Raw genomic sequence first — 27,211 nt, forward strand, 5'->3', positions numbered from 1 at the left:
GGGTTTGTTTTCCTCTATGAAAGGCTAAGAGCCACTAGAAGGGAGCCTCATCAGTCATCTGAGCAGACACACAGGATACCCCCTGCCCGTCCCCACACTAACACAGCCCTCACACTGCTGACGTCACTGCCCCCCAGAATAGGTCTGAGCGGTTCGTTCTCTTGCTTCACACTTGGGGCCAGCCCCTCGCCCGTGGGGCAGGGGTCCACCTTCCCCGCCTCTCTGGCCCCCCGACCCCACAGCTGGATCCAGCCATGCCAAAGGAGAGAGACAGAGACCTCTGGTTGTCCCTTGATACCTCCTTCCCCTTCTTCCGTGGCATTTGAACCCCTGAGTTTTAGCTGGATATGCAGCCACCCAGAAAAATCTCTTGGCTGTCCTTGTGGCTAGGGTGGTTACAAACCACGTTCTGGCCAACGGGTTATAAACAGTGTCACCTGTCAGCTTCTGAAAGCCTTCCTTCAGCACACTGGCATGTATATTCCCCCCCTTTTTTCTTCACCTCTTCCTCCATGCCACTGCCTGGAATGTGGGTGTGATGGCCGGGACTCTAACTGCCATCTTGGGCCAAGAGGTCAAAACCTGCATTCCAGGGATGTGTGGTGAGCTGGAAAGAGCCTGGGTCCCTGAGGAATTCATGGAACTGAGCCACCAAGTTAACGGTGACTGCCTCCCTCTGGACTTTCCCATGAGAAGGGAGGCGGGGAGGGTGGGGAGAGAAGCTTCTATGTTGTTGAAGTGGCTACTGCCTTTCTGTCGCTGTAACTAACAAACACATGGAACTCACTGTTTCCAGAACGGGCCACATTCTTTCAGCCCTCCAGGTCTTTGCACCTGCTCCCTTTTCCTATCCCCACTGCCACCCAACAGCCTGAGAAACTCCCATTTAGCTTTAAAAACTCACGCCAGACATCCTCTTCCCCTCAAAGAAACCTAAGACTACACTTATTTTAGGTGATTAATGAGCCGTTTCTTCTCGTTTTCCTTGCATTTTATTCTTAAATCCTCACAGAGTTAGCTGCTTCCGGTTGCGGGTCCCCCCCCCCCCCAACTCAGATTCACCCCAGGGTCAGCACCGTCTAGACTCCTGTCTCTCCAGCCCAGCAGCATGCTCCTCAGGGAGTCTGTGTCTTTACCCTCCTGGTCCTTTGTGAAGTTCGATTCATCATGGGGTCTGGTGGGTTTATGCAGGGCGGGGGTGATTCTAAATCGCAATCCTGCCCTCTCCTGTCATTCCGTCCCCCTCGTGCCCGCCCCGGACTGGCAAGGTGGTGAGGGTCAGCCGAGGCCAAGGGCAGGCAAGGTGGCCACGTACCTGGACTGTGCCAAAAACAGTGCCGGGCGGTGGGAGATCCGCTCTGTGGAGTGGAGGTGGGGGCCTCAGACCAGGGCTGCGGGTGATGTGCCCAGGTGTCCGGGCTGCGGACGGCAGGGAACAGGCGCGCCAGGAGAGTGTAGATTCCGCTGCCTAGAACCTTATCCGGCCCAGCCCGGACACACAGCCCGGGCATTATTGCTTCAGCCATGGAGGGTCAGCTCGCCCCGGCTCTCCAGGGCACTGACTTACACGAGACCCTCTTTGTAGCCAACCTCATTGCTAGCAGGGACGTTGACAGCGTGCTGGGCCCCTCCTGGGCGGAGCTCCCCTACCTCTTCCTCCCCTGGTGACCCTGCCGGGAGGACTGGTCCCCGCACAGGGGGGGGAGAGGAGGGCCCAGCCACAGATGGTGGACACCCGGACCGGCCTCAGGGCCACACACCCTGAGAACAGACGGAGCCCCAGCTTCAGACTGAGCTCCACTAGTCTGAATGTGTCCGCATGGGACCGGGCTGAAGTCAATATGTCAGAGAGAAAAATCCATCTGTCCCTAAAGGGTCTGTTGTCTGGTTATTACAGAGTAATTCGTTGGGCAAACGAACCACGTCCAATAAGGTGGTGTGATTACAACGAACGGAAGGGATTCAGGATATTCCCTGGACTGGCTGATGATGAACTGGGCGTTGGGAATCCAAGTATTCCCAGGTTTCTGAGCACAAACCCCTGGCTGGATGTGACGTCACCGGCTGCAGTGAGGACAAGAAGAGAGGTAGAGGGGCAGGTGGGGGTGAGGGAAAGACAAGAACCCTGTTCTAGTTGCTGTGTGCGTGGGCTGTCCTAGCAGAGACACATGCCAGGCACTCAGTTGGATGTCGGGACTCAGAGGGCAGGCTGGGTGGGAAATGGGAATTTGGCAGCCACCTCGTACAAATGAGAGAGGTCCTTGGGGGGTTGGGGGGGGGGCGGTGGTGGGGAAGGTGCTGCCCTGCCAGCATTCGGAAGTAATGGGAAAGTTTGAGGCACACCCAGCACACGCAGGTCAAGGTCAGGGGACCAAATGCCTTTTCGGAGGACTCTGGAACGGAAGCTCCATGTGGGCAGGGACCTTATCACTTGTCTGCTTCCCCCATCTCGGCCCTCCTGGGGAGACTTCTAGACCCGCAGGTGGAGGGGACCGTGCCTCGCGCACCCCAGGGGGCTCCCCATTGGCATCAGGCATGCTGTGCTGTGGGGTATATGTCTTTTAAGGGAACATAAGTGAAGGAAGGCAGGATTCGGGGCCTGAGGTTGTGGAAGCAAATGTGAAGGATCGGTTTCAGGAAGTAGGTGCCACCCGATGGGCCTTCTCTATGGGCACCAGGTGGGAGCAGGCAGAAGACGGGGTGGGGAGGGGCGCGAGGGGTTGCATGCAGCCCCCACTCCCTGCTCTGTGTCCTTCTCATCCCCACAGCTCAAGGTGGGCTCAGCCTGCACGTGTGGGGGGGGGGGGAAGCTGGGGGAGGCAGGGTCTGATCTTGCCACTCCCCTCACATCTGGACAAAAGAACCAGGACCACTGGGGCTCGGGCCCTGAGTCTCCTTCCCCCCAACCCTGGGAGCTGTGACTTGTCCAGGTCAGGCAGCCCAGCGAGGGGCTTGCGGCCCTCCAGGCCCCCACCCTGCCAGCCCTTTCTGCAGCTGGAGGCCATTTCCTTCCCCAAGGACACAGCCCCCCGAGGTGGCACAGAGGGTACAGGAGCCCGGGGACAGCCATCCACTGCAGAGCTCTTTCCACACCTCCGCCGCCTGTCCCCTGCCTGGGAACCCCTGCTGGGGGTCCCTGGCTCCTTGCTTCCTCTCTGGGGGCAGCCCTGGGTGAGGGCGGGACCTGGGGAGGCTGGGAGGCCCAAATCTTCAGTGGGTCCTGTTCTCTCTGGGGCCAAAAAAATTCAGGGGTGGGGGCTCAGCCTTCTGTTCTGCCCCTGCGGCCACACAGCAACTACGGCCATGGGGTTGGGGCTGGGGGCGGAAAGAAAACCCCAACACCCCGCTTTCCACCCCAGGCCCCAACTTCTCTGTATTTGTTTATTTACCTTGGAAAAGGCCCCACGGCCCAGGCAGGAAATGGGCCAATTCCAGGAGGCTCGGCCGGGCTGGGGAACAAGGAGCCACATTGTGCTCCGTGCCCGGCTGCTCCCCACCCTGGGCCTGCCGCGGGAGCCCAGAGAGGGGGATCTGCGTGGGGGCCCGGCAGGAAGGAGGCGTGGGGCTCCAAGCCAGCCGTCCATGAAAGGGCTTCTGTGCGGGGGCGGGCCGGGGGCTGCCGTGTCCCCACCCCTCCTGGGAGCGGACGCAGCAAGGATGCGGGGCAGGGGGCGGCCCCTTGCTATGGCCTAGGGCCCTCCTGGCACCGACCTGCCAGGTCAGGCGAGACACCCAGGAGCCGCCTGGCCACGGCGCCCCCTCCCCTTCCCAAGCAGATGCCACCCCTCCGTGGTGGGGACGTCCTGCCCTTAGCCTCCCCTCCCTGGTCCCAATTCCTGCCAGGCAGCTGGCCCAACCTCAGGCCTCCCTGCGGAGAGGAGAAGCCTGCAGGCTGGAGAGTCCTGTGGTCAGAGCCCTGCCCTGGCTGATGAGGGCCAAGCCGGTGTGGAGGTTGATGTCACCGTGGGGGCACTCGGGGAGGGCTGGCCCTTCCCCAGCTCTGGACTCTTCCCTACCAGCAGACTGTGTCCATGGGGGCTGATCGTTCATTCGTTCATTCACGTGGCTCCCTGTCTGTAGCCGCACACTCCCTTCCTCCCTATTCGTGCAGCCCTGACAGGCCACAGCCCCCTCCCCCAGGTCCCAGAGTGCCGGTCCGAGAATGGCACCCCATCTCTACGGTCTTCTGCAGAGGCTCCCTACTACTTTCTGGGTCAAGACACTCAGGGCCCTGCACACTCAGCCCCACCTGCCCTTAGGCCCCAGCACACCAATGATGGGATGTGGGGAGACAAGGGATGTGGGGGGACCTCCCCCACCAACACTCAGTGGGGCTTTTGGATGAACATGTCTTTCCATCTGGAAGAGAGTCTGAGGGGGCTCAGAATGGGGATAAAGACCTGGGACAAGACATGTGTGCAGGAGTCACCTAGGACTGCCCCTCCCAGCTAAGTTACCACCCTCCACCCTGCCACTCGGGGCATGGCTCTGTGCCCCCACACCTGCAGGCCCTCACAGCCCCACATCACCCAGCATGTGTGTGTGTGTGTGTGTGTGTGTGTCTGTGTCTGTGTCTGTGCGTGTGCGCGCACGCGCATGTACCTATCTGCACTAATCTCCGAATGGATCATCAGCCTTTCCGGCCGGGACTGGGTCTGTGTCCTCACTGTGTCCCCAGATGTGGGCCATAGCAGGTGCTCAGTAAATGTGTATGGGATGAAGCAAGCAGGAGAGGAAGGGAGGAACGAAGGAAGGAAAAGACCAGAATATAAAGAGAGAGAATCTGCTTCCAGATGGGTGGGCTCGATATTGTAAAAGTGTGAGTTTCCCCAAATTAGTCTATAACTTCAATAAAGTAATCTCTAAATCCAATAGGACTACTTAAGGAAGTAGATGACACAGTTCTTCTAGAAGAGAAAGTGAGCAAGAAGGAGCCAAGACGATGATCCAGAGGAAAAAAGACGAGGACCTGCCCTTCTAGCTATTAAAGCAAATGACACATTCGCAATCATTCAAACCAACGAGTCCTGCGCAGCCGATGCTGGGGGCATGGACGTGTGTCCCACACCATTAGGAGCGGCTCTTCCTGTATGGACCCATCTGAACCTCAAGTTAATCTCCTTTCACAGCTCCTGTCATTTCCAGGTAAGGAAACTGAGGAAACACCCCACGCAGTGGGTACTATTACTCATCCAGTCCAGCTAGAATATTTTCATGCTGTGTGAAATGCTGAGCCACGGTTACTCAGGGGGCAGACTGAGCTTTGAAAGGGCCCAAGACCCATCCAGTTAAAAAAAAGCTGCAGAATGGTACCTACATCTTTGAAGGGGAACACAAGAAAACACCCGTTGTTCTGTATACATGTGCATGGAGGGAGGTGAGTGCATAGAAGTTTCCGGAAGGAAACAGAGTGAGTCCCACCCTGTCAACCCTGCAGGGGGGAGAGGGATGGGGACTTTTGGATTTCCCTTCATATACTTCTCGTGCCTCTTTCCTTCTTCCGTGGGAAAACCTAACACACAGAAACGTGCCCCAAATGTAGGTGTTCGCACTGAAACTTGTTATCAGATGAGCACCTGTGTGACGCCACCCGGCCAAGAGAGGGACACTCCCTGCCATTCCCAGAGCCCCTTCCTGCCCTTCCCAAACGTAACCAACTCCCTGCATGACTGCCACATCTACTTACCAATTATGATGTCACCTGCTTTGCATTTCTGTAACATTTATCAAAACTAGCAAACCGGGGCACCTGGGTGGCTCAGTCGGTTAAGCATCTGACTTCAGCTCAGGTCATGACCTTATGGTTTGTGGGTTCGAGCCCTGCATCAAGCTCTGTGTTGGCAGCTCAGAGCCTGGAGCCTGCCTCAGATTCTCTCTCTCTCTGTCTCTCTCTGCCCTCCCCTGTCTCTCTCTGTCTCTCAAAAATGAATAAGTATTGAAAAAAAATTGTTTTAAATAGCAATCTAATTTACTTTCGCCTGTTTCCAGGCTTTGTCTAAACGAACAGTAGGTATTCTGCTGGCCCTGGCTTCTTTCAGCCTTACGATTTAAGATTCACCACGTTGGTGCACGTAGCTTGTATAAAGACGCTAGTCTCGGGACGCCTGGCTGGCCCAGTGAGAAGAGCGAGCGGCTCTTGATCTCAGGGGCGTGAGTTCAAGCCCCACATTGGCTGTAGAGATTACTTAAACAAACAAAAATCATGCTAGTGTCACTCATGGGGCTCCACCCTCATGACCTGTCAGCTGCCAAAGACCCCACCTCGTTACGTTACCTGCGCACAGAGGGTTGGATTTTGGCCCAGGAATTTGGGGGGACACAGACACTCAGTCTATAAGATGTACGTGCCATCTATAAGCAAGCCCCAAACTGGAGACGGCCCAGATGTCCGTCACCAGAACAAACTGTGCCATGTCCATACAGTGGAGCCCCACTCGGCAATAAGAGCAAACAAATCACAGAGACTCACAGTGACACAGAGGAGTCGCATAGACACCACGCCAAGCGCAAGAAGCCAGACACAAAGAGCAAATACCGTAGGATCCCATTTATAAGACGGTCCAGAACAGGTGCAGCAGAGCTGAGACACAAGCAACAAGAACAGCAGAGCGTCTGGCTGGAAGGGGACATGAAGCAGCCCTCGGTGGGGGGGGGGGGGGGGGGGGGGGGGGCTGGGGGGCGGTGGGGGGGGGGGGCTGGGGGGCGGTGGGGGGAGCACACATGCTCTGTTTCTTGATCTGGGTGGTGGTCACAGGGCCGTGTTCACTTTGGGATTTTTTTGTTTTTTAACTTTTTTATTTTTGAGCGAGAGCATGCGAGCAGGGGAGAGGGGCAGAGGGAGAGAGAATCTTAAGCAGGCTCTGTGCTGAGTGTGGGGCTCGAGCCCACAACCCTGGGATCGTGACCTGAGCCAAAATCAAGAGTCAGATGCTCAACCGACTGAGCCACCCAGGCGCCCCCATATTCACTTTGTTACTAATTGGTCAAGCTGAACACACAAGACTTGTGCATCTGAACGTAAATTATATCTCAGTTAAAAAAAAAAAACACAAAAAACAACTATATGCATGTATCACTTTAATTACAAAAGTATTGGGTCACCTGGCTGGCTTAGTTGGAGGAACATGTGACTCTTGATCTCGGGGTCATGAGTTCGAGCCCCATGCTGGATGTGGAGATTACTTAAAAATAAAAATCACTTAAAAAATTACAAAAGTGAGGTGCCTAGATGGCTGAGTCGGTTAAGAGTCTGACTCGTAATTTCAGCTCAGGTCATGATATCGTGGTTTGTGGGTTCGAGCCCTGTGTTGGGCTCTGCCCTGGCAGTGCAGAGTCTGCTTGGGATTCTCTCTCCCTCTATCTCTGCCCCTCCCATGCTCTCTCTTTCTCTCTCAAAATAAATAAATAAATTTTTAAAATGCTACCTTTTAAAAAAAAATCACAAAAGTATTATGAGTAAACAAAAGCACCCCAATTTTACTCACCTGTAGGAATGTCTTTGAGTCTGGATAGACACACCTCCCACTGCCAACAGGGAACCTTCCATAGAGGGGGAAGAGAAGGCATGAAGAATGTGAATTTTCACTTTTTTAAAAAATGTTTTAATGTTTATTTTTGAGAGAGAGAGAGAGAGAGCATGAGCTGGGGAGGGACAGAGAGAGACGGAGAAACAGAATCCAAAGCAGGCTCCGGGCTCCGAGCTGTCAGCACAGAGCCCAATGTGGGGTTCGAACCCACGAACCATGAGATCATGACCTGAGCCGAAGTCAGACACTTAACCAAATGAGCCACCAAGGCGCCCCTGGATTTTCATTTTTTTTTTTTAATTTTTTTTTTTAACGTTTATTTATTTTTGAGACAGAGAGAGACAGAGCATGAATGGGGGAGGGTCAGAGAGAGGGAAATCTGAAACAGGCTCCAGGCTCCGAGCTGTCAGCACAGAGCCCGATGCGGGGCTCGAACCCACAGACCGCGAGATCATGACCTGAGCCGAATCGGCTGCCCAACCGACTGAGCCACCCAGGCGCCCCTGGATTTTCACTTTTTTTTTTTAAAGTTTATTTATTTGTAATCTCTACCCCCAAGATGGAGCTCAAACTCATGACCCCGAGATCAAGAGTCTCACGGTCTGCCAACTCAGCCAGCCAGGCGCCCCATTTCACTTTCTATTGAGTAAACTCGGAAGTGTGCACAGAACATAATGCTAGTTTTTAAAATATGTGTGATTATAAATTATATATATTCTGTTTCTTTCTCTTTAAAAAGAATAATCAGAAAGCAATGGTGGGGCGCCTGGGTGGCGCAGTCGGTTAAGCGTCCGACTTCAGCTCAGGTCACGATCTCGCGGTCCGTGAGTTCGAGCCCCGCGTCGGGCTCTGGGCTGATGGCTCAGTGCCTGGAGCCTACTTCCAATTCTGTGTCTCCCTCTCTCTCTGCCCCTCGCCCATTCATGCTCTGTCTCTCTCTGTCCTAAAAATAAATAAACGTTGGAAAAAAAAAAATTTTTTAAAAAAAAGAAAGCAGTGGTGATGAAGAGTCCGCAGTCAGCAGAGGGTTGTCCTGAGCCAAAATGTGGCCCAAGCCCAGGGAGGCTGCACAGATTAGCTAAGATGACAGGTGCAGAGCACGGTTTGAACCCAGGCAGCTGAATCCAGAAACTGTGTTCTGAACCATCCTGCGTGCGGCCTAGAGGCGTCAAAGATCCACGTGTGGCTTGCCCCAGGGGGGTGGGGATGCCTGCAGAAATGGTAGTACAGGCCACAGGAGAAGACGTATGGGAAGGGGGCTTCTGTCCTTCTCGTGGGATAATGCTCCCCTTGCCTCTCCCCAGAGCACACCCAGGAAGGACAAGCAACCGGCAAGGACCAAGGAGGGACCAAGATGGAGGGACATCCTCCCTGCCTGTGCCGCAGCTGGGAGAGACACAATGACGGGGCCATGGACGCGGGGACTCCCTGGTGGGATGACCTAAGGCAGAGAGGTAAGGCAGGGCATAGGCCAAGTGTCTGGCCCAAGGTCCAGCTGACCACTCAGCCTCAGTTTCCTCATCTGTAAAATGGGGCAAATAAGGTCATGGGTATGAAAGGGCCTCACAGGACACGGGGAGTGGTTGGGACCATAATCTGAAAGAGTTGGAGCCTGGAAGGGGAGGCGGTCTGGGCTGTGAAGCAGTGGGAGGCCCTCCCTGGGCCGTGGCGGGGGGCGGGGGGGGGGGCCTGGGGGCAGCGTCCACACCTTTTCCTCCACACGTCCGTCCCTGGCTGAGGGAGGCCACGGTCCGGAGTGGCTAAAGGTCATGCTTCTGCATCTGACAGGCCTTGCCAGGCTTCTGCCCTCACACCTTGAGAGGCCAGTGTGGCCTAGAGCCAGGCTCCTATGCTGGCTGCCCCGGAGGCGGGGGCTGGGGCGGGGCAGGAGGAAGGCTCCAGAACACGTTCAGGAGCTCAGGACCGTCCAGCCTGGAGCCTCCCCAGGCAGGGGCGGAGTAAGGAGGTGAGACCCTTGGTGGTCAGGGCCCACTTGCCCCACAGGCAGGTGACTTTCCCTGGGGAAGCCCCAGAGGCCAGCCCTGCAGACCGCAGCTTCAGAGGGGGCTGGTCCTGGGCCCTGGAGCCAAGGGAGAACCCGGGCTGGGGAGCACAAGGCCCGTCCGCTGCCGGGACAGCCTGTGGGCCTGGACCCGTGGCCCCCGGCTGCACTGGGCAGGGCGGCAGAGGCAGCAGGGGCCGGGCTGGGGCCTCCTTCCTCCCTGCTCGGCAGCTGAGGTTATTTTTTTCCCCTCCGCTGCTGCTGAATTTCCCTTCAAGTTGGATAAATAAGCAGCAGGTTCCAACGTCAACGAAACAGGAGCTGGAGCTGCCACACAAAAGCGGCTTTCAGTAGCCGCGGGCGCCTCCCGGCCGCCCTGGCCCCAGGGTGGCTGCAGTAGCCCCAGCAGGGCTTGGGGCTGGACACAGGACGAGGGGCTCCCCAGAGGAGGGATGCCTCTTCCCGGCAGCAACCCCAGAGTCCCTGCGCTGAGAGGGCCTGCTTCCTGCTCATAGCTCTGCAACCCTCTGCCTCAAATACCTCTCCCCTTCCCTTGGCCCGGTGAGAGCACCTTCCTCTCCAACACTCACGCACTAGCACTCGTCACCTCTTTGGGTCCCTGCCTGCACCCGCCCCCTGCCGCAGAGCCCACGCTTGTCCTTTGCCCCCCATAGCATGCCCTCCCTTAAAATCTTCCCAGGCTCCCCGTTGCCCAACGGTAAATCCCAGATTTCCAGCCTCCACTACGGACCCTGGCAGGCTGCTGCCTTTTTCTCTCCAAAGCTTTTGCAAAGGCTGTGCCCTCTGTCTAGAACACCCTTCCCTCTCTTCTACCTGGCTCCCACTTAGCTTTGAGACCCAGCTCATGTATCACCTTCTGACACGCACGCTGGCGTCTCTCTAACCGCAGCAATCGGCTGACACCACAGCGGTGGCTCTCCCGTCTACGACTCGGGCTGTCCCTGGGCCACCAGAGAGCAGGCGGCCAGGCTAGCCCGGCCTGTGCTGTGTGAGCAAAGGCTCCCGGCGCAAAGGAGGTGCTCAGTTAATATTTGCTGACAAAAGATGTGATTCCTACAAAATCACATTAACATTCCACTCATGTAAACTAAATGCAAACCAAACTGTACTGACCGCAGTCCAGCACCTGGGAAGGGGAGAGAAGGTACAAGACAACTTTTGGGGGTGAAGAATATATTCACGATTATTATTTTTTAATCCTGGCACTATTGCTTGCCCTTAAGCCAGTAGCTCTAACTCTCCCTAAGCCCATGAAAACTAAAATAAGAGCCATCTCATAAGGTGTTAAGAGGACCAAATAAGATATAAATCAGGGGTGCCAAGCTGGCTCAGTTGGTAGAACATGCGACTCCTGATCATCTCCGGGTCCTGAGTTCAGGCACAGAGCTCGCCAAAAAAAAAAAAAAAAAAAAAAGGTAAATGAATACTTAAAATATGGTACTTTTTTTTAAGTTTATTTATTTAGGGGTGCCTGGGTGGCTCAGTCGGTTAAGTGTCTGACTTCGGCTCAGGTCACGATCTCATGGTTCGTGAGTTCGAGCCCCGCGTCGGGCTCTCTGCTGTCAGCGCAGAGCCCGCTTGGGATCCTCTGTCCCCCTCTCTCACTGCCCCTCCCCTGCTCCCTCTCTCTCTCTCTCTCAAAAATAAATACACTTTTTTTAAAAAAAATGTACTTATTTATATCGAGAAAAGGAGAGTGGGGAGGGGCAGAGAGAGAGAGGGAGAGAGAGAATCCCAAGCAGGCTCTGACCACAGCCCAACGCAGGGCTTGATCCCATGAACCGTGAGATCATGACCTGAGCCAAAACCAAGAGTGGGATGCTCAACCAACTGAGCCCCCCGGGCACCCCAGGACTTATTTTTAAGTTCGTTTCACACTATACTGGCCAGTTATTGTATACAACAGTTATGTACTAGTTATTAACATTTGAATGTGCTAGTGCCCGGCAAGATAGTTGCATTTTAACCAGAAGATACTCATTATCTGCGTAGATTGCGGTGATGATTCCACAAGTATATCCATACGTCAAAAGTCATCAAATTGTACACTTTATTTTTTTGAAGATTTTTTTTTTTTAATTTTTTTTTCAACGTTTTTTATTTATTTTTGGGACAGAGAGAGACAGAGCATGAACAGGGGAGGGGCAGAGAGAGAGGGAGACACAGAATCGGAAACAGGCTCCAGGCTCTGAGCCATCAGCCCAGAGCCTGACGTGGGGCTCGAACTCACGGACCGTGAGATCGTGACCTGGCTGAAGTTGGACGCTTAACCGACTGCACCACCCAGGCGCCCCTTGAAGATTTTATTTAAGTCGTCTCTACACCCAAGGTGGGACTCAAACTCACAACACCGAGATCAAGAGTTGCACACTCTACCGACTGAGCCAGCCAGATGCCCCAAAATTGTACACTTTAAATATAGTGAATTGCACATCAATAATGTACCTCAATGATGCCGTAAAAAAAACCTCATATACCCGTTGATCTAACAAGTTCTCAGACTCTATGCTATAAAAATAAAAGCACAAGTACATTCAGCATTTGACAAACATTTTCTATAAAGGGCCAAATAGTAACTATTTTCTGCTTTGTGGGCCATGTAGTCTCTATCACAACGCCCTCTGCTATCGTAGCTCAAAGACTGCAGATTCTGTGTCAACCAGTGAGCATGACTTTGTTCCAGTAAAACTTTATTCACAAAACAAACAGCGGGTCCAGATTTGGCCCGTGGACCACCTTTTGCAGACCCTGAATATAGATACATATATTCATTTATCTGCATGGTAATAGAAATCGTAACAGAAACCACCTAAATGTCTGTCTAAAGGGGATTAGCTAAATAATTTATAATAATTCCACACAGTGGGAATCAGAGTGACGGTTAAGAAGAATGGGTTAAGGGCACCTGGGTGGCTCAGTCAGTTGAGTGTCTGACTTCAGCTCAGGTCATGATCTCACGGTCCGTGAGTTTGAGCCCCGAGTCGGGTCTGAGCCTGCTTCGGATTCTGTGTCTCCTTCTCTCTCTACCCCTCCCCGGCTCGTGCTCTGTTTCTGTCTCAAAAATAAATAAAAATTTTTAAAAATTAAAAAAAAGAAGAAGAATGGGTAATGGGTTGGATCCTGTGTATCGACGCAGGAAGACATTCGTGACAGATTATTTTCAAATAGTTTCTTATGAGACTTTAAAATGAACAGAAAGTTGAACCAAGAATGTAGATTCCACCATCGACATTGTGCTGTGCTTATTTTAATCATCTATCCATCCATCTATCTGTATCCATGATAGATTTTTAGGTGAGGAAAATGAGGTGTAAAATGTAGAATATTAATTCCATTTTAGTAAAACAAAAGCTAAGAAAAGACTAAACTATGCATGTATGTGTTTGCAAAGTAAGAAAGTATCAGAAGAGGTGTCTGAACTTTTTTAAAAAAATTTTTAATGTTTATTTATTGTTGAGAGAGAGAGAAACAGAGTACAAGAGGGGGCGGGGCAGAGAGAGAGGGAGACACAGAATCTGAAACAGGCTCCAGGCTCTGAGCTGTCAGCACAGAGCCTGACGTGGGGCTCAAACTCACCGACCGCAAGATCATGACCTAAGCCAAAGTCGGACGCTTATCCGACTAAGCCACCCAGGCACCCTGAGAAGTGCCTGAACTCTTAACGTTGATTGTCTGAGGGCTGGGTTTGTAAAGAGAGGGGAAAGGATTACTTCTCTCCTCACCTCTAATGCTGATCAGTTGTGAAAACTGGAAATGCCCTAATAAGGAGTTTTTTAAATTCTTCTTTAGTAAGAATAGAACAGTCCAGGCCAGCCCTGGACACCCCCATAAAGGGAAATCGAGTCAGAACCAGGGTTCAGGGAGGCGGGCCCATTCCCTGAGCACCACCGAGCATGTCAGCCGGCCCTGCCCCGTGCACAGGCACGCGTGCACACACACACAAGCAACCAGGCCCCTGCATGTCCCTGTGCGAACGCACACACTTACCTTGCCCCTGCCTCCCCTGTCCCAGCACTGCCCACCTCTGCCTGCCCAGACTGTGGCGTCACTCTGCACCTGCCCCTGCCCAGGAGCAGGGGCATCATTGTAGCTTGGCGGGCCCTCCCCAACCAGCGACAGCCCCCCTGAAGGGTGTCCTGGCACCTGGGCACCCGGAGAAGGTGCAGGATGGGCCTGCTTACTCCCACAAACACCTCTGTGCTCCAGGGCCCAATCAATACCCCTCCCCCGCCCTCAGGCCCCATTTGCATTCAGGCTCTTCCAGAAAGATCTCCGGCCCCCTCCTCATTACAACGTGCTTTTCATTCAACAAACTTTGATGGGAGCTTGTCCAGGCCAGGCACCCAAGACACCCAGGCTGGTGGGGAAGAGGGCACAGCTACAGGCACCAGGGCCATCCAGCAGGGGAGTGTCCTGGAGGAGGCAGGGTCAGAGCCAAGCTGGGGAAGGGCAGGGCAGCAAGTGTCCAGTGGGAGTGATATGTGGCCATAGTCAGGGAGACCGTGGGAAGAAGGGCCTCTGGGAGTGCAGGCGAGGGTGACAAAAGGGGCGTGGGGGACACAGGTGGGGAGGTGTCCCTTCCCACGTGTGCAGGACCCCCAGGAAGGAAGGCCTCTCCAGGGAGGAGCTGAGAGAGGGTTCCACTACCCCCTCGCCCCTGTCTCCGGCCCCTCTGCCCAGTGAAGCAGGAATGGGGGTGGGCACTGATGGTAATCCCCCTCCTCCCAGTCCATAGTCTCCCTTTCAGGGAGCCCTCGGGTATTGTTCTGCCTTTGTAAAGAGGGAGATCGAGTGACAAAGCCGGGTGGGTGGGCAGGCGGCCCAAGAGGCCTCTTCTCTCCAGGCAGCATCTGCATGGGGGAGGGGCCCTTCCACACCCCCACCTCTGGCTTCCCAGGAGCAGCTGTTGCCATGGTGAGAGTCCAGGCATCCCCCAGCTCCTGGGGCGCCCTCTCCCCCATTGCTACATAGGAAGGGCCCCAAGACTCCTCTCCGCCCTGCTGGGGGACAGGAGCACAAAAAACCTGGCTCCCAGGCCAGGGCTGGTGGTGGGAAAAGCCTCCACCGGCCTCAGCCTCCCCGCCCGGCTGCCAGCAGAGGGGCACCTCTGGAGCCCCCACCTCCTACACACACCCTGACGCGGGGCCCCCGCTATCATTCATGCACCTCTGCCTCCTGGAGGCCAGACACACAGAGAAATAAAACGTTCCCAAGGTCCTCGAGCAGCTGCTGGTATTAGGGTGGAGTGGGGATGGATGGAGGGCTAACTGAGTGCACAGTGCGGGGACAAGGACCCTGGGCCCAAAGAGCAGACCCTCCAGCCCCATCTAGGAGAGCTGGGCTGGGGGACTGCCCCTGCGAGGTGATGCTGGAGGCTGGTTGTGCCAAGCAGGGCAGGAGAGAAAGGCCTCCTGGTCTGGGGAGATTGGAGGCATGATGGCAGGATGTGGCTTGGTGCTTCCATTGGTGGGGTGGGGAGGTGGGGGGGGGGATACAGTGGGCGGGGGAAGTCACGGCAGGAAACGAAGAGGCGAGTTGGGGGCTGTGCCTGGAAGGGCTTCATCCCCAGGAGCGTGGGCTTCACCCTGGGCAATGGGAAGCTGCTGCTGACATTTTGGGAAACTGTTATCCTTGACCAGGGGGTCAATGCCAGGTCCTTTTTTTGCAAGATACCCTACCTCCTTGGGAAGGTCGGGAGCTTGTAGCCGCACCCGTCGTGGCTCAGGTGGGCTGAGTGCACGCTATGCGCTGGCCACAAGGCTGTGTGCCCCTCCACGGATGCCCAATCTCACAGGGCCACTCCGAGAGCATGAGGCTGGGTGCACACCCAACACAGAGCGCCCGCCACCTTTCCTTCTCCCTTCCCTGCAGGCAAGTCTCTACACGGTGTGAGTGCACCAGCCTGAGTCCCCACCACGTGCCACAAGGGGCAGGTGCCCTTCCTCTGCTGGTGACAGGCAGCCTCATGCCGTGGAAGAGCCTGAACGCCCACCCTGATCCTTCCGAGCTGTGTAATCCCAGCAAATTATCTAGGGTTTCCTGTGCCTCAATTCCTCATCTGTAAAATGGTTACAAAAGTCCTTGCAAGACTGTTAGGAGGGTTAGAAAGGCCACTGTGTGAAGTGCCTGGCCCAGGGCCTGCATCGTTCATGGGAGGTCCTGGGCCCCTCTCCCAGCCCCCCTGCAGGGCAGGTCTCTCCCTCAGCCTATGTCTCAGCACCCTGAGCAGCTGCTAGTGCGTCTGGACCTGTGGAGTCTGAGTTTTCCAGGTACGTCTAAGTCAAGGGGGTGAGGACAGACGGGGCAGGGCCTGGGGTGGGGGTGGGACCATAGTCTCTAAGTGAGTCCCAGACCAGAGCAGAGCCCCGTGGGTGGTCTGCTGGGTGGCATTTGTGTTTCCCTGCAGAGCTTCTCTGGGAGCCATGGTGGGAAGCTGGCAGGGCAGACACAGGTGCTCTGGGACTCCAAGTGGCCCCCAACAACCCCAGGCAGGGTGGGGCGGGGTAGGCCGCTCAGGGGTCGCAGTTCCAGATCTCACTCATTGTCACTGGCGGACTGAGCCACACCCGTAGGGAGTCACAGATACCGCACTGTGCACTGGTGAACCCAACTGTACCACGAGGACGGTCCTCCTCGCTCCCCGTGGTTGAGGAGCTGCCCATGGAAGCAGGGGGGTAACAGTCTCATGTCATCCTGATGGCTCTCAGGTTTAGGTGAGGAGGGTATGAGGTGGACTCCTAAGGTACCCATGGGACGTTGCTGTGTATCGCCCCTCTGCTCTGCAGGCACAGGAAGGAGAACAGGGCTCTGCCGGGGACTGGCAGGGCGGTGGGGAGTGAATCTTGGAAGTTCTCATCACTGGTGAAAAAAAATGTGTAACTGTGTACCATGCCAGATGGTGACCACTTGACGTGGGGGCTGATTATTTCCCAATGTGCGCAAACAGCGAGTCATGCTGTGCATGTGAAACTAGTATGAGGTTATGTGTCAATTATACTTTGATTTAAAAAGCCCAGAGTCCATGGAGCACCTCGGTGACGCTCTGGGGGGTCTGTTGAGCCTCCAACTTCAGCTCAGGTCATGATCTTGCGGATCGTGAGTTCGAGCCCCACATCGGGCTCGCTGCTGTCAGCCACAGAGCCACTTTGGATCTTCTGTCCCCTTCTCTCTGCCCCTCCCCTGCTTGTCTTCTCCCAAAAATAAATTTTAAAAAATAATCAATAAAAAGCCCAGTCTTTCAGCTCTAAGGGAAGCACTTTCTAAGGGTGTCCCAGAGGTGGCCAGGTGGCACCCTGGGGGTGGGGGGGGCGGAGCCTGTGTCCCCCAGGGGAGCGCAGCAACCTTATGAAACCAGTACGGGGGTGGGGAGAGCGCCTGGCTGGTGCAATTGGTAGAGCACATGAGTCTTGATCTCGGGGTTGTAAGTTCGGACCTTACTCATTTAAGATTACTTAAAAAAATTAATATCTTAAAAACAACAAGAAAAATAAGTTCGGAGACAGTAACAAATGCAACACCTAATAGCTTCATACCCGTGGGTATGTGACTCCTCTGAGCCTCAGTTTCCCCACCTGGATTGAGGAGTAGAGACCAATGAAGTCAAGTGTGCAGCGTGACCCATAAGCAGCATGTGTGCTTGTTTTTACAGGATTATCTATCTGCCTGTTTTACAGAAAAGGAAACTGAGGCTGAGGGAGAAGAGCCCAAAACTCACAACTGGTGAAGGCACGGGAAGCACTGGAATACAAGCCGGAGGCTTCCCAACGCGTGGAGGCCTCTAACAATGGTCTGCCGCCTGGGGTAAAGAGAGGCGACCCGGGGTGGAGGGCGGGGAAGTCTTCGACTTCGACATGAGTCGCTGGGAGAGCGGGGAAAGCAAGGGAAGGGGAAGCACCGAGTGTGAGCGCGCGTGTCCAGGGCGCACGTGCAGCCCATACCGCCGGGACTCGCCTACACGGATGCCCCGGCGCGGCGGCGAGACGCGGCGCCTTTAAAGCCCGGCGGGGGGGCGTGCCCGGCGCGCGGAGGGCCCGCCTCTGGGCGTGTCCGCCAGGCGCCCCGCCCCGAGGCTTGTAGCGGCGGCCCCCGGAGGCGGCGCCCGCTCTGGCTCCGCGGCCGCTCGAGTGGCAGCGGCTGTGGCGGCTCAGCGGGCTCGGCGCCTCCTCTCCCTCGGGCGGCTTCCCTGCGCGCTGCCGGGGCGCCCGGACGCACGCGGGCGGCTCGGCGATGGCCAGCGCCCCGCGACGTGGCGGGCGGGCACGGGGGCGCCGGACGGCGCGGCCCGAGTGAGCCGGGGCCGCCCTCCCGCCCTCGGCCGGGGCCGCCCGGGATGGCCGTGCCGCCGCTCCGCCGGGCGCTGCTGCTGTGGCAGCTGCTGGCGGCGGGCGGCGCGGCGCTGGAGATCGGCCGTTTCGATCCGGAGCGCGGTCGCGGGCCGGCGCCCTGCCAGGCGGTGGAGATCCCCATGTGCCGCGGCATCGGCTACAACCTGACCCGCATGCCCAACCTGCTGGGCCACACGTCGCAGGGTGAGGCGGCCGCCGAGCTGGCCGAGTTCGCGCCGCTCGTGCAGTACGGCTGCCACAGCCACCTGCGCTTCTTCCTGTGCTCGTTGTACGCGCCCATGTGCACGGACCAGGTCTCGACGCCCATCCCCGCCTGCCGGCCCATGTGCGAGCAGGCGCGCCTGCGCTGCGCGCCCATCATGGAGCAGTTCAACTTCGGCTGGCCGGACTCGCTGGACTGCGCCCGGCTGCCCACGCGCAACGACCCGCACGCGCTCTGCATGGAGGCGCCCGAGAACGCCACGGCCGGCCCTGCGGAGCCCCACAAGGGCCTGGGCATGCTGCCCGTGGCGCCCCGGCCCGCGAGGCCCCCCGGCGACCCCGCCTCAGGCCCTGGCGGCGGCGGCACCTGCGAGAACCCAGAGAAGTTCCAGTACGTGGAGAAGAGCCGCTCGTGCGCGCCGCGCTGCGGGCCCGGCGTCGAGGTGTTCTGGTCGCGGCGCGACAAGGACTTCGCGCTCGTCTGGATGGCCGTGTGGTCGGCGCTGTGCTTCTTCTCCACGGCCTTCACCGTGCTCACCTTCCTGCTGGAGCCCCACCGCTTCCAGTACCCCGAGCGCCCCATCATCTTCCTGTCCATGTGCTACAACGTCTACTCGCTGGCCTTCCTCATCCGCGCGGTGGCCGGCGCCCAGAGCGTGGCGTGCGACCAGGAGGCAGGAGCACTGTACGTGATCCAGGAGGGGCTGGAGAACACGGGCTGCACGCTCGTCTTCCTGCTGCTCTACTACTTCGGCATGGCCAGCTCGCTGTGGTGGGTGGTGCTGACACTCACCTGGTTCCTGGCAGCCGGCAAGAAGTGGGGCCACGAGGCCATCGAGGCCCATGGCAGCTACTTCCACATGGCGGCCTGGGGCCTGCCGGCCCTCAAGACCATCGTTATCCTGACCTTGCGCAAGGTGGCGGGCGACGAGCTGACCGGGCTCTGCTACGTGGCCAGCATGGATGTGGCCGCGCTGACGGGCTTTGTGCTGGTTCCCCTCTCCTGCTACCTGGTGCTGGGCACCAGCTTCCTCCTGACCGGCTTCGTGGCCCTCTTCCACATCCGCAAGATCATGAAGACAGGCGGCACCAACACGGAGAAGCTGGAGAAGCTCATGGTCAAGATTGGGGTCTTCTCCATCCTCTACACGGTGCCTGCCACCTGCGTCATTGTGTGCTATGTCTATGAACGCCTCAACATGGACTTCTGGCGCCTTCGGGCCACAGAGCAACCCTGCCTGGCAGCCACCATGCCCGGGGGCCGGAGGGACTGCTCACTACAAGGGGGGTCGGTGCCCACCGTGGCTGTCTTTATGCTCAAGATCTTCATGTCGCTGGTGGTGGGCATCACCAGCGGTGTCTGGGTGTGGAGCTCCAAGACTTTCCAGACCTGGCAGAGCCTGTGCCACCGCAAGATGGCAGCTGGCCGGGCCCGGGCAAAGGCCTGCCGGGCTCCCGGGGGCTATGGCCGTGGCACCCATTGCCACTATAAGGCCCCCACCGTGGTCTTGCACATGACTAAGACGGACCCTTCTCTGGAGAACCCCACGCACCTCTAGGGACACAGGCCTGTGTGGGGCGGCTGTTGCCCCCTCCTGCACCCCCCCCCCTCTGGAGGAGACAGCTGACTAGCAGCTGCCCAGCTGTCAAGGTCAGGCAAGTGAGTGCGAGGGGCCGAGGACCAGGGCGTGGAGCCTCTCCTTCCACCCTCATTCACAGAGACCCAGTGAGGCTCACTCCCCTGTGGCCCAGTGGAGGGGGCGGGCCTGGCCAGGTCCCCACAGGGTCCTGGGGGAGCAGGTGGAGAGGAGGAGGGGCAGAAGGGGGCGTGGTCCAGCAGGGAGTTTATTTAATGATGTAATTTATTGTTGAGTTTCTCTGGAAGCTGTGACTGGAATAAACCCCCGTGTGGCACTGCTGAGTCCTCTGTGGGCTGGGAAGGGGGTAAGGTCAGAGAGTGAGGGTCCTGTAGGAGTCCCCCTGGTGGGGTGAGCTGGGTGGCTGCTGGCCTCATGGCCCCAGCCCCATTCTCTGCCTCCCCTCCGGTCAGGAGGACGTCCCTGTGGAGCAGCTGTCTTTGCAGAAGTCCCAGATTCTGTGTGTGTGTGTTGTCCCCTCTCACCAGTCTTTGCTCTTTTGGGCAACCTGTTTGCCCGAGTCCTGGGTTCCCGCTTCCCAAAGTGTGACCAGGATGCCTGCCAGGATACTCAGGAATCCCCTGAGAGGACACCTCTGGCCCTGGGGACTCTAGCCTGTTTGGTGGCCCTGGGAAAGACTGCTTTCTTCATTTGTATAGAAAACGAGGGCATCAGCCTGTCTCCAAAGTTCCCTTGGGGGCTCAGGATCTGCTCCCGCTGTCTCCTATAGGCCGTCCTACTGTCCCTTCCCTGGGGCCTAAGGGCTAAGGCTGGAGTGACTGTCCTCATTGCCTTCCAAGATTGCTGGTGTGTCCACCTCTCTCCTTGGGCTCCTAGTCGGGGCACCCCACAGCATCCCTTCATCTTACCAGGTGGAGTGGAGATGGGGCAGGACTGGCTCGTATAGGGGCATCTTGGTGGCACAGACACAGGGCATGGGGAAACCCTTGAGCATAGTGGAAATTGGGTCCCCAGCTCCGAAAGGACTGCCGAAGGACTTGGGGTGCTGGGCACCGTGTGAGAAATGGGGCAGGTGCGGGGGCATATGCGTGGCTGCTCCAGGCCAGCTTACATACTCATGTGCCCAGGGACAGGAAAATGTACCTGTGTATCCGTGCGCCGGGCTTCGTCATCTCTGCCCACTGTAAGGAGTGTGTGGCCGTCCCAGAGACGCCCATCGGCTTGGGGCAGGAGGTCAGACCCCAGAGTCCCATCTTGGCCTCTGCTTTGGCCACTGTGACTCCAGCCAGGTGTATCGGTCATTGTCCTGGGTGCATGATCCAGAGCCGGCATTCAGTGTCACTGCCAAGAGGCCCCAAGGGTCCAGCCTCACTTCAGAACCAAGGGGAGGCTCAAGGCCGACTGCTTCCTGTGAAGCAGGGCTGAGTGCCTAAACCCAGGGCCTCTCAGGCCGGAGCTCTTTGCCCTGTACCAGCCACCAAGCTCTGCGGGACAAGAAGGAAGCCAAATGGAGCCCCAACAGGCTGTGTCAGACTCCCATCAGGAGCTAAGGAGAATTAAGGGCTGTCCCTCAGCACAAGCAGCAGCCCAGAGCCCCCAGGAGAACTCTGCCGCCTCAGCACCTTGGGCTTATGCATTTCATGCACGGAATGGCCCAGCCCATCCAAATCTTTCCTTCTCAGAGCACACAGGAGGCCCTCTTGCCTTCTTTACAGCAAAGCCAAGTGACCCTAACACCTTGTAACTCCCTAGGAGGGTCCTTGACTGACAGATTGCGCCTACTGAATGTGACAGGGGCCCAGGTTGGAAGGGGAGACGGTGGCTGCGTGGAGTTAGGCTTGCAGGCCAGGTCTGCAGGGAGTGGCCCCAGTTCACCCCTGTCCCTTGCCAGTCAGCGGCCCTGGGAGAGATGATGCTTGACTAAGTCCCACCCAGCGGAAAAAATTTGGGCTCCCAGGACAACTGGGAGGGGGGTGATGGAGGGTAAGGGGCTCTGCCAGCAGCCTCTCAGCACTTGGGGACACTGGAAGGTCCCAGACCCCGGGAGAGAAGGAAGGAATCGTTTATTAAAGACCTTTTACAGAAGTCCTCCATTAGATCCTTCTCTCCCCATTTTCCAGATGGGAAGTGTTGAGTGCTTGGCTGGCTCAAGGTCACGCAGCCAGGTAGCGTGCAGCCTCCAGAGCCTTTGTGATTTCCACTGCGCCACGGATTCCACCTGGGTGGGCAAGGGATGGCGGGTGTTATAACCTAGGGTGGTTTTGTCCAGAGAAACACCCCCCCACCAGCCCCCAAAAGGAAATTCCAGAGCCCGAGGGAAGTGTCTCGGAAAGCAACACCTGCTGGCCAGTCACTGTGTGTCCCCGGCCCCTCCCTGCCAGGCTTGTGCGTGGGAGACCCAAGTTAAGGGAACTCCTTAGCCCTGACCTATTAGTTCCAAGGAAATGATTCAAAGTTCACAGGAATCGGTGGCGGTGATCTTGACCAAGGTCAGCCTGAGGAGAGGCCCCAGAGTGTCAGTGGCTGCTCACGGCCACACCCCGGAGGCACAAACTCCAGTACTGCCCTGTGAAAAGGTCTGAAGGCTCCGGGCAGGGGCAGTGGTGGAAACTTCTCTTCCCACCTGGTTGGAGTTTCTCAATATCCTGCTAAAGAGGCCCTGGCTCCCGGCAATCCAGATACCACCTCACTGCCACACACCGCCCCCCCCTTCCCCAGACACCGCAGCAAACCCCCCATCCCCTGGGGACACTGCCACCCCACACACACACCCGCAGCACCCTCCCCCATCCTCTGGGGACGGGGTCTGAGGAGAAAGCGCAGGCAGGACGGGGGAGAGGTCTCCGTTGATTCCCAGGAGCAATGCCTCAGACCCCAGTCCTCAGGAGGAAAAGTTCTCTTGTCCCCTCTTGCAGTAGTCAAGGGAAGTTAGGCGGCTCCCCGAGGTCCGAGCCCACAGCAGGGAGGATGGGCTGATGGTTTAACAGGACCAGGGTGCTGACCTCAAGAAGACGTGGCCCCCGGAACACCATCCTAGGGGAGCCTGAGAAGCCCACTGAGGAGAGGACATCACAGAAGTGGCCGAGCCCCCAAGTCCCGCTGTGACCGTGTAGGAAATGCACAGAGGCCCACAGCTCCCTTCCCCAGAGCCGGAGCACTCGTCAGACCGGAGCTGACCTTGGGGCAAACTGCTCACTCAAGCCAGGGGCCCGGCTCGGAGCTCACACTCCCCGAGTGTGGACTCCACAGAGCAACCCAGGGTTTTGGTTTCTCCTTTTTCTGCCCATTTTAGCCAACGCTGCCCCAGGTTCAGGTGGTCAGGAGTCGGCAGTGTCCCTTCTTGGTCAAGGGGCTCACAGAGTGTGCTCTGCAAAATCTTTGAATTCCAGAAGCAGATTGCCACCTAGCAGTGACCTACTGAACCAACCACTCTGACTTGATAAAAACGCCCAGCATAAAAAATAAATGGAGACATAAATAAAATTGCTTATGTGGTAGAACTGATGAAGCAGACTACAAGGGAATTCATATTTTCACTCTTTTTGCGTTATGTTTGAAATTTTCCTGGAAAAGAAGTGTTTTAAAATGTCTGGGATGCCTGGGGTGGCTCAGTTGGTTGAGCGTCCGACTTCGGCTAAGGTCATATCTCACAGCTTGTGGTTAGAGGCCCGTGTCGGGCTCTGTGCTGACAGCTTGGAGCCTGGAGCCTGCTTTGGAGTCTGTGTCTCCCTCTCTCTCTGCCCCTCCCCAGCTCATGCTCGGTCTCTGTCAAAAATAAACATTAAAAAAAAATTTTTTTAATGTCAGCAATTGCCCCTAAATTAATTCTTCCAGCCCCAAATTCCCAGCTAAGCCTTTAGAAATATTTGTCTCTAATTACTAGAAAAATGTTTTTAAAGTTTGTTGTGAGAGAGAGAGCGAGCGAGTGCTGGGGCAGGGGGGCAGGGATGAGGGCAGAGACAGGGAGAGAGGGAGAATCCCAAGCAGGCTCCGAGCAGTCAGAACAGAGCCTGATGCAGGGCTCGAACTCACAAAACCATGAGATCATGACCTGAGCCAAGATCAAGAGTCAGACGCTTAACCAATTGAGCCACCCAGGCGCCCCCCCCCCCCCCCCCGGAAATTTCCAATGACAATTTTGGGGGTTTCAGAGACCAGGCCAGAAGCTTGAAAGTCACACTCTGATTACTGGGCACCAGAAATCTCTCCAGGAAGCAAAGAAATGCAAATGGATGTGGCCTGTGGTTAAAAAGATGGTCAGAAGTCCTCTCAGCTCCGGGAAAGAGCCCTGGGGGACACATGTGCCACTACCGCCCCCACAAACACAAAGAAAGATTCACCAGAACTGCTGCTTCTTTATAAACACAAGTACATAATGTTTATTTGAAATTCCAATTTATTACAAGTTTACCCTTGAACGGGGCCCTTCCTCCTTAAAGACAATTAAAAAAAAAAAAAAAAAAACAACAAACAATTCAGGTGTCACTGAAGTGGGAACACAGGATTCTCACTGTTAACAAGAACAGACTGGCTCTAGGGTAAGAGGCAGGGGGAGGTGTTGGTGGCTGGGATCACGGAACTGTAGCGTCAGTGCTAACTCCGAACCTGTGGGAGAAGGGACAGTAAACCTATCCAGCAGCCACTGGAGCAAATCCCCCCCGGTCTCTGGGCAGGGTAGGCGGGGCGAGACAGGGAACACACCTTGAAATTCAGTATTAAGAGGCTTTATTCTCCAGTTCTAGGAGCTGCAATCCCCTTGGTGGACATGTTTTCCCTTAACTTAAATAGTTACAGAAGAGCTGAGGTGCTCACATTTGCTAAATTCAAAGCTGGTAGAAAAGAAAATTAAACCCTGTTTTGCATTTTATCAAAATCTGCCATAAAAGGGAAAGAAGACTAGGAAGTCCTGCCCAACCAGAGCCACTAACGCCAGACTCCTTGCGGAAGGGCCGGCAGAGCTCCTCCACACACCCCCACTCCCACCCCACGCGCAGCTGGCGGACCGGCAAGATTCAGCTTCGTGGGGACACGGTGGGGGGAGGCGGGAGGTGGCGGCTGTAGATGGAGGCGGCAGAATCGGCGGTCGGGGCAGGCAGAGGGACAGCCCTTCCCCCCCAGGTCCCACCACCTGCCCCGATGACCCTCCAGCCCGGCTTCTCTGAAGGAGAGAGGATGGGCTGAGGGAGGAGACGGGGCAAAGTAAAGCGAACACGTTATCATATAAACTGTACTGTACATGTGCCAAAGCAAGATGACAGAAATATCTTACAAGATGTTCTTTATACAATATCACTGCTGAAACAAGCAACTTTTAATAACTAGAAAAGTCAATTAAAAAAAATTAAACATTTAAATTCTTCCTGCTTTTCTTCTCCCCTAAGAGCTTGTCTGGTACGTGGGTGGGCTGGGCTCCAACACCCCTCTGGCCAGACCCATTGAAGTAAAGGTTATACGCATGATTATAAGCAGGACTCCAGTCTCTAAGTGAAGTGCCTTAGGTTTTTTGTGGGGTTTTTTTTAAGTTTTTTTAAGTTTTTTTAAGTTTTTTTTTTTTTTTTTTTTTTTTCTGAGGGGGTGAGGTGGGGTGGGGTGGGAGCAGGGAGAGAGCTGTCACAAAGAGGGGGAGGGGTTAGATTCAGGAATGGCTCCGGGACGTGTCCCTTTACTCTGCCAAGAGCAACTCAAAGGAGCACAAGTGTCTCATGATGCTGGTGAATACAGAACGTGGTGTGGCACTCACTGATAGCGTCACCTGAGGGAGGGGGAGCGAGACACAGAGGACGGGCTTGAAGAAACAAGACTGGGTGTAAATACAGATTAAAAAAAATCAACACCACCTCCCCAGTTGGCCTGATTACCCCCGATCCTTCTATGTAATGCAGTAACCCCTCCGCTAGAGACCAGAGGCTTGGCACTGTTGTGGTGGCCAAAGCGAGAGGGACCCCGGGAAAGAAGGTTAAAGGATGGGGGCTCACGACAAGGGCTGTACCCCCAGCCCCTCCCTGGACACTTTCAGGGCCAAGGCCCTCGTCTACCACCCGCCGTGTCTCTGGGCAGAGACCACCCAAGAGCAGGTTCTCCAAAGAGCTCTGTGTGCGGAGGGCCCTCTGGAGAGCTGGGGAGGGCGGCAGAAGCTCGGGATGACGGGCACTTCGGGACTCCCCGTGACTCCCTCCCTTCCACACTCCTGTCCGCCTTCCTCTCCCGCCCCCCGCTCACCCTCCCCAGCTCTCTCCATTCCCCCCACCTCAGCTCCCTTACCAGGGCCCTGCCTCTCTATTTCTTCTGCCTTCGTCCCCTGGACTGTCCAATGGGCTCTGACTCACTGTCCCCTTCATCTTCAGCAAGCCGATCGGGAAACTTCTTGCGTTTCCTGCGGACATATGGGTGGCCAGGAAGGTGTTTATGCAACAGAGCCACCAGACACTGTTCTGTCTTCACCATACAGTTTAGCACATGGCTGCCCCGGCAGTTGTAGAGCTCAGCATTGGTAAACACTTGCTTCATGTCAGTAAGAAACTCCTGCACAGAGCGGTAGCTCCCACAGGAACATTTGTTCTGCATTGTCTGGAAGTCCATGGGGTGGGTGATGACATCATAGTAATCCTCGGCCTCGTCTCTGGTCACCGGCTCCCTGTGGAAGAGAACCAAACGGAGATGTGAACGTAGCCTCGAGAACAGACACAAACCTTGTTATCAAACCACCGCTCCCGGGACGCCCGCCCCTGCGGAGATCGGCCAGCTGGCAGGCGGAGAAGAGGTGCGTCCACCTTGTACAAAGTGCTCTCCCTTACCAGTTTGGGAAGCTAACTCCTCCACCACTCACACATGTCCTAAACGAAGGGATCGGGGTGGATCCCACGGCCTCCGCTCAGCACGCCCCGGGCCAGCTGCCTATCTGCACGCTCTGAGAACCCACAAGGTGGGTCCTGCTTCCCTGTGCTGGAGACACAAAGCCCACCTGAAAGGCCAGCTGAAGCGGTACTTCACAATCTTGTGGAGGATCTCTTCACACTTCTGCAACTCCAGGCTTTGCCTCCGGGAGCTCCGCTTGGTCTGGAGTACCTGGCACCAAAAAAGAGAGACATGTTATTACAGGTCCAAGAGAAGAGTGGACGGAAGAGAAAATGTGTGTATCTGTTTTTAAAAAAAAAAAAAAGGAGTTCAACCATTTTCTTGGAGCAGAGATCGTCAACATCATCTGACATTCAAGTCAGGATGCGCTCAGCCAGGGGGCAGGCGTCTTCCCATCAGCCCACTTGCCTCCTCCCTGCAAAGGGAGCAGCAGAGGGCAGGCAGCAGTTGCCGTATTACAGCCGTCCTGCTGGAGGTCAGCTAGAGAGCCCACTGTCACCAGGACGGCGGCCTGAGAGCAGATGGACCTGGGATTATGTGCACACCATGGAGGGGTATAAAACAGCAAGTGCGGAGAACTGGACTGGTTACAGGGACCACTGGCGGCTAACTCTGTGGGGGTGGAGGGCCTGAGGGAAGAAAAGCCGGAGGCACGACTCCTTT

At 56.2% G+C, this 27,211-nt stretch overlaps 3 protein-coding genes and 1 long non-coding RNA gene across 5 annotated transcripts in view; 2 read left to right on the top strand and 2 right to left on the bottom strand.

Annotated features, from left to right (window-relative positions):
• The window catches only part of FKBP6 (FKBP prolyl isomerase family member 6 (inactive)), a 71,287-nt gene extending 62,148 nt beyond the window's left edge, over positions 1-9,139 (top strand). Inside the window, exons 9-11 of the transcript XR_015245255.1 lie at positions 1,898-2,087; positions 4,876-5,145; positions 8,831-9,139. The gene's annotated coding sequence lies outside the window, so the exon portion shown is untranslated. The remainder of the gene's footprint in view (positions 1-1,897; positions 2,088-4,875; positions 5,146-8,830) is intronic.
• On the bottom strand, positions 6-10,661 carry LOC147572959 (uncharacterized). The gene is made up of 4 exons (XR_015245256.1): positions 10,417-10,661; positions 7,485-7,539; positions 1,316-1,419; positions 6-1,174 (listed from the first exon to the last, which is right to left on the bottom strand). It is a non-coding gene; the product is annotated as an uncharacterized LOC147572959 (long non-coding RNA).
• Positions 10,662-17,625: 6,964 nt separating this feature from the next.
• Positions 17,626-20,009, top strand: FZD9 (frizzled class receptor 9). The gene has a single exon (XM_025923091.2). The coding sequence runs from the start codon at positions 17,879-17,881 to the stop codon at positions 19,652-19,654; it is 1,776 nt and encodes a 591-aa protein (XP_025778876.2). The 5' UTR covers positions 17,626-17,878; the 3' UTR covers positions 19,655-20,009.
• A 4,392-nt stretch (positions 20,010-24,401) lies between these two features.
• BAZ1B (bromodomain adjacent to zinc finger domain 1B) overlaps positions 24,402-27,211 on the bottom strand; it is a 73,260-nt gene continuing 70,450 nt past the window's right edge. For both annotated transcript variants that reach the window (XM_086691302.1, XM_086691304.1), the window contains 2 exons: positions 26,655-26,758; positions 24,402-26,327 (listed from right to left, as the gene is read on the bottom strand). In XM_086691302.1, coding sequence (XP_086547428.1) covers positions 25,970-26,327; positions 26,655-26,758 — 462 coding nt within the window. In that variant the 3' untranslated portion in view covers positions 24,402-25,969. The remainder of the gene's footprint in view (positions 26,328-26,654; positions 26,759-27,211) is intronic.

Source organism: Puma concolor, chromosome E3, assembly GCF_028749965.1.
Source record: "Puma concolor isolate L17-30 chromosome E3, mPumCon1.1.hap2, whole genome shotgun sequence".
Classification (NCBI taxonomy): domain Eukaryota; kingdom Metazoa; phylum Chordata; class Mammalia; order Carnivora; family Felidae; genus Puma; species Puma concolor.